Below are 6,314 nucleotides of genomic sequence, written 5' to 3' on the forward strand. Positions count from 1 at the left end.
GTGCCTTCGTAGAGCTTTGGTCCTTGTAACGCAAAATGTCCCCATGGTGTTGAGAAGAGTCAGGGAAAAGGTCCCCAAAAATGATGTTTATGAGACACGTGTTTGTATCATCTGTGTGTGTGTGTGTGTGTATTAGCTTAGGTCAGATTTAGTGTCAGGTATGTACTGAGGTGGTTAGGTTTAGGGTAAGGGGTCAGGTTTAGGCTGGAAATGACAAATGAAATGGAAGTCAATGCAAAGTCCCCATGAGGATAGAAGAACAAACATGTGTTTGTGTTTGTGTCTTTTTGTTTAAAGGCTGGCAGTGATGGGGAGAGCATTGGAAACTGYCCTTTCTCCCAACGCCTCTTCATGATCCTTTGGCTGAAAGGAGTAGTCTTTAATGTCACCACTGTTGACCTGAAGAGGTAATAATCTGTACGCACCAAGTGCTTTATAAYATAACATCAGACATTTTGTGTGACGACCAGTGGTGGTGGGTGCAGTTTCACCAGCGGATTAGCTTTTTTTTGCAAACTTTGGAACTTGTTAGCGGACCGATTCGCTTTCATTAAATTAGGTTCCACTAATTTTAGGTCCACTGAAAAATTCACAACATCTATTTTTGTGCCATTTATTAGGGCTGCACAATATATAAAAAATTTGTCATCATCGCAATAACAACCTCTGCAATATGCACATTGAAAAAAAACTGCATAAACTGTAAGAAAGGATTGGCTCAAAAGTTTGCATTTAATGAGTTTTTTCACTTAGACAGAAGCTTGGATTAATTTACCTGGAGCCCTTTGTGAATTTGGACTATTGGATGGATCTCTTCATATTTTCAGAGCGTAAAGACATCAGAACTAYATACTTATGTATTTGTTAATTTATCGCAAATCACATTRCAATAATAAGCACTGTTATCACGAATCGCAGGTTTTCCTGATATCGTGTAGCCCTACCATTCATCTTGAATTAAATAAAAGCTACCTTCTCTCACAAGCAGTGCTGGACGTGTCAGGCAGCATGTGTAGCATGTAGCATCTTCAGTAGCTAAACTTCAACATAAGAGTGTGTAAAAGTAAAAAAAATTACATTTAACAATGTTTTAATAAAAAATACAAACACTGACAATAAAATATAGTAGAGAAAGTATTTGATATTTGTTGGAGTAAAAGAAGCCATTTTTGTGAAGAAAGACCGTCCATCATTAAACAGAGGTGGAGGCCTCCGTTTTCAGCTGTCCCCCTCCTACAGCGCTGCCATTGGCAGTATCTCTCCACCCCCTGTTAACAATAGGTATTAATTAGGTGTGAACGATAGCCATGTGATGTGAGTATCAGTCACCTGGAGGCAGRGCTTAAAAGCCTGAATTTTGCCTGAAACTCTCAGACTGAAGAAGTCTCTTGGARGAGAGACGAAACGTTTCATTAAAGAAGAACCCGTCCAGAGGACCTATATAATTTTTTTCCTTTTGATTTTTTACCTGGATTACTGAGATGCATCAGGACTATTTGATATTTGTTGTTTGACTAACTTCCACTGGTGATGACGTTTGTGTTCAGGAAACCAGCCGACCTTCACAATCTGGCCCCAGGAACACATCCGCCGTTCCTCACCTTCCAGGGAAATGTTCTCACGGATGTGAATAAAATAGAGGAGTACCTGGAGGAGATGCTGGCTCCACCAAAGTAAGGTCTCACACTCACAAACATCACAAACACTGACAACGAGGATGAGCAGCAGCCTGCTGATAATCTGTCCTTAGGTATCCTAAACTTGCAGTAAGGAACCGTGAATCGAACGTAGCTGGGAATGACATATTTGCCAAGTTCTCTGCTTACGTCAAAAACACAAGACCGGAAAAAAATCGAGGTTAGAACACTGACATTCAGGACTTTTAGAACTGTACCCGTGGTCTTGTGATCTGTAAACAAACGAAATGTTTCAGCYTTGGAGAAGAGCCTAAACAAGGCTCTGGCTAAGCTGGACGAGTATTTGATGACTCCATTGCCCGACGAGGTTCAGTCGGGACGCCACAGCAGTGAAGGAGGATCCACCCGTAAGTATCTGGACGGTGACGAACTGACGCTTGCTGACTGCAACCTTCTACCCAAGCTTCATGTGGTCAAGGTAGGCAGCTTCCTTCTAGGATTTGCTCCGTTATCCCTTCAAATCTGGTCTGTGTTCTTGCAACCTGTTTTTGTCAGGTGGTTACAAAGAAATACAGGAACTACAACATCCCGTCTGAATTCAGAGGYGTGTGGAGATACCTGGGCAATGCCTACAACCGAGACGAGTTCACCAACACGTGTGCAGCGGACGTGGAAATTGARCTTGCGTACAAAGATGTGGCCAAGAGGCTTGGAAAATGAGTGGACCGCAGCTTTATTTATTTGTTTGTTTGTAATCTTAAAGCACAACACAAAAATTCATCACACATAATGAGATGTTTTTAACACAAAAATGCTAAATAGGCTTAAATTGGAGGAAAGAGATGCTTGTTAGAAAAGAGATTTGTTACTTTTCAAGATATTTTTTGTAACTTTTCAAAGAATAATCCACAAAAACTCAGAATAACAGCTGTTAAACTATAGCAAAACTAGCAGGCCTTAGCTAATCTGCATCTTTGTTTTTTCTTATCTGTTTTTCTAAAACACTGAAACAATGTAGTGCAAAGCATGATGTTAATGTACACTGAACAAAAATATAAACACCCCATGTCAAATATTGTTGYCATGTGGCGTTACGTTAACAATGGTAAATGAGCATTTGCTGACATTTTGKGTAAATGGTTTGCAGATGCAAATGTTATGCCCAGGGTTGGCAATGGAGGTGGTGGTATAATGGTGTGGTCAGGCATCACATACAGGCATAAAACACCATTGCACTTCAAAGACATCGGGATGAGTTTTTCACCCCAGTTTTGCTGTTTTTTTTTTTTTGTTGTTGTTGCTTCAGCATTATATCACTTTTCAACATGACAATGTCCGACCTCATGTTGCTCATATCTGCATAGAATTCCTTCAAACAGAGGACATTGAAGTTCTGGACTGGCCTGCATATTCACCAGACATGTCCCCCAATAGAGCATCTTTGGGATGTTCTGGATAGGCGTSTTGGGGACCGTGTTCCAGTTCAAGGCAATGTGGGTCAGCTCCATGTGGCACTCCAKGAGGAATGGAATAACATTCAACAGGCCACCATAGACAATCTGATCAACTCCATGCGAAGAAGATGTGTTGTTCTGAGAGACACAGCTGGCGGACACACAAGATACTGAAAAATCAAATCTCTCAACCTGACCTCTATCATGTTCGAAGGACTGTCGAAGGCCAAACCACGATGTTGTCAATGCCGATATGAAGATCAGTAATTACTGAAAATATATTTTGGGTTTCTCTACATATTGCGTAACCCAAAGGTTCATAAAATTCAYATATTTGACATGGGGTGTTTATATTTTTGTTCAGTGTATTTAACAACACATATAGCTAATTAACAAATTCAGTATTATTTTCAAAGCCAATACCAAACAAGCTAACTTTTTGCATTTGCCAGGGAAAGACCTGCTTTATTTCTTTAAATCTTTTTATTAACATCAGTATTTTTTAATGTTTTCATTTTCAAATTTATTTATAAAGTTAGCTTACTTGGCTAGCTTGTTATAGCTATTAAGTCAGCTGAGTTGGCTAATTTGCTACAACTTAATGAGTTAGATTAATTGATTAGTTTGCTCTGGCTAATAAAATTAGTTTAGTTGGTTGGTCCTCAAGGCCCACAGTCCTGAGTGTCTTAGATGTTTCCCTGATTTCACACACCTGGTTTGARCAAATCCCAGAAAGCTGTGTCTTCTTGGGACCTGACTTCACCCTTAATGAGGTAATTCAGAAGGTCATTTCCTTYAAGCTCTAAGTTTTGCAGGACATCAGAACAAACGTCTGAAGAATCTGATGACCTGCTGAAGAACAGGGCAACAACTACAACATTCAGTAATAGTAACAGTAATAGTAATAGTAACAGTAACAGTAATAGTAACAGTAACAGTAATAGTAATAGTAATAATAACAGTAACAGTAAYAGTGGACCTTGAGGAACAGGGTTGGGAACAGAGCTAATAATGTTAGCATTGTTGGCTAGCTTGCTGGCTAGTTTGCTGTGACTAATAAAACGTGACTGTTTGAACTGACTAATGGAGAGTAGAGGAGTAAAAATGGAAGCAATATTTTAAAAATATATACTCAGAATTGTGGTCATTTTGAAATTTATAATATCAAAACCAAAACTAGTTCCATTCAATTCAGAGTAATGAACTTTGATCCAATAGAATTGGAAACATGACCCTGCCTTAATTTATAAAACATCATTGGTATTAAACTCAAAATGAGCCTAAGCTTTTGTCTTTATTTCTTGTTGTTTAAACTAAAAATATTAGACATTTATTTTTGATGGACTTTCAGCAGAGGTTATGTCTTCTCTACAGCATTTATCCTTTCTGTTGTTTCTGTTGTTTCAGTTTTTTCATCTTTGAGGAGATAGTGGGCTACAACAGTTGTGATGTGCAATTAAAAATGCCATTTGTAATGTGGGGTTTGACTAATTACTGTTCCTCTTTTTCTTTTGTCGACTAATAATTAGTTTAGTTCCCACATTGTGTACTGAGGAAAAATGCTCAGAATGTGTTTTAGCCAAAATAGCTTGTTCTGAAGGCAGTTTGACATGTTTTTTCAACCTCTTGGCTTGGATATAGTCAGTCTCACGTTTAGCAATAATAACATGTTGGACCATACATAGTTAATTAAAACATGTAGCAGCAAACAGTAATGAACAAAACCAGTTCATTTGTTTTATGTGATTTAGAACACTGATGGCAGTGAAGACTCCTAACCTCGAGTGCCTTAATAGAAACAGAGCTCACTCCTATTGAACCTTTGTGTCTAAAGTAAGTTATGTGTTTGAATGTAATTGTTTCATGTTGACAAGTAAGTTCTCCATCTCGAGCTGTGTGCAATGATAACGTTTAATAAAATATAACTTTAAAACTACTAGGGTTAGTTTAAAATATAGAAATATGTTTGTAAATCAGTTACAAACTGTGTTTATGTTTTCTTCAATGGTTAGAACCATGAACCTCTGTGTATACTTTTTTTGGAAAATAAACTTATTTTCTCAGAATTGGTTTCTTTTAGTGGTGTCACAGGTCCTCCATCTAACCGTCCTCTGTCACAGTATGTCCAGAGTGTCCACTATAACTCCTCTGCAYCTGTCTAACATGATGGGTCATGCATGCATTGATGCTCGGTAATGAATCAGAGGAGCCGACTCACACCAAGTGAGGGCCAGTTCCCCATTCTTGGTATCTTTTCGCTGGTCTTGACCAATCACATATCAGGATAAAGGACACAGGTGGGCAAACTTAGTCATTGAGGGCTGCTATCCTCCATGTTTCTCTTGTTTCTCTGCACCAACAAACAGAGGGCCACAAAAATAAATTATAAAATACAACTAAAAGCAAAGATCCATCTCAACTGGACACAAAGGTTCCATCTCTCGTTGTGTGTATTCAATTTGCAACGATGCACAGTGAAACGACACAGCAAAACACGATAAAATATCAATGAAAATGTTCAAATAAAAAGGAAAAAGCGCAATTCAGGTGACAGATCAATAATATCGCTCTCTCATTCCTGAACTAAGRCACAGCAATAATCTGCCTTACACCTTAATCAATTACTTGTGTATTTTACAAAAACAAACAAAAATCCCATTCACAATCAGGAGAGAAGGATCGTTGGTGATGACTCTCTTCACTATTCTCACCACAGAATGTTGACTGAAAAACACTCCTCCCTACATCWCACCACGCACCATCTTGTTGTCCTTGCACATGTCCAGAACAGATTCCTGTCCATTGTTTTTAATGCAGCAGACCGTACTTTSATTAGAACTAAACCCCTCCTTCATACTGCAGTTATTTAACTAGAAAGAGAGTCAAGAAGTGCTGCATCAGACGAACTCGCCTACAGGGCAACTAAAACCATTACTAAACACATCGGGGAAGTCTTTATTCTGCTGGAAAAGCTGCCTCTCCTGTTCTCTGTCCTGTTGCAGCAAGGTAATTCTACTGATCTCTCCTCTTTTGTGGATTTGTTGTCCTCATATTGACACAGAAAGTGTGTCACAAAACACAGTTTGTGAGGAACACAAACAGAAATCAGAAAGTGTCAGCCTGTTTCTTCTGTCAGCCAGCAGATGGCAGGAGACACAAAGCTTTTGTTTTTATTTGTAGGAACTCAGTTAGGGACTGTGCAGTTTTTTAAAAACCTCAATGT

At 38.8% G+C, this 6,314-nt stretch overlaps 1 protein-coding gene across 2 annotated transcripts in view; it reads left to right on the plus strand.

Moving 5' to 3' along the window:
- clic5a (chloride intracellular channel 5a) overlaps nucleotides 1–5,065 on the plus strand; it is an 8,629-nt gene extending 3,564 nt beyond the window's left edge. The window contains exons 2-6 of one of the 2 annotated variants that reach the window (XM_014010641.1): nucleotides 298–407; nucleotides 1,548–1,673; nucleotides 1,751–1,857; nucleotides 1,934–2,115; nucleotides 2,193–2,425. In XM_014010641.1, coding sequence (XP_013866095.1) covers nucleotides 298–407; nucleotides 1,548–1,673; nucleotides 1,751–1,857; nucleotides 1,934–2,115; nucleotides 2,193–2,357 — 690 coding nt within the window. In that variant the 3' untranslated portion in view covers nucleotides 2,358–2,425. Of the gene's footprint in view, nucleotides 1–297; nucleotides 408–1,547; nucleotides 1,674–1,750; nucleotides 1,858–1,933 lie in introns of both variants that reach the window. The other variant, XM_014010640.1, reaches the window with a different exon arrangement.
- Nucleotides 5,066–6,314: the final 1,249 nt, after the last annotated feature.

The sequence above is a fragment of the Austrofundulus limnaeus genome, unplaced genomic scaffold (genome assembly GCF_001266775.1).
Source record: "Austrofundulus limnaeus strain Quisiro unplaced genomic scaffold, Austrofundulus_limnaeus-1.0 Scaffold72, whole genome shotgun sequence".
NCBI classification, from domain to species: Eukaryota; Metazoa; Chordata; class Actinopteri; order Cyprinodontiformes; family Rivulidae; genus Austrofundulus; species Austrofundulus limnaeus.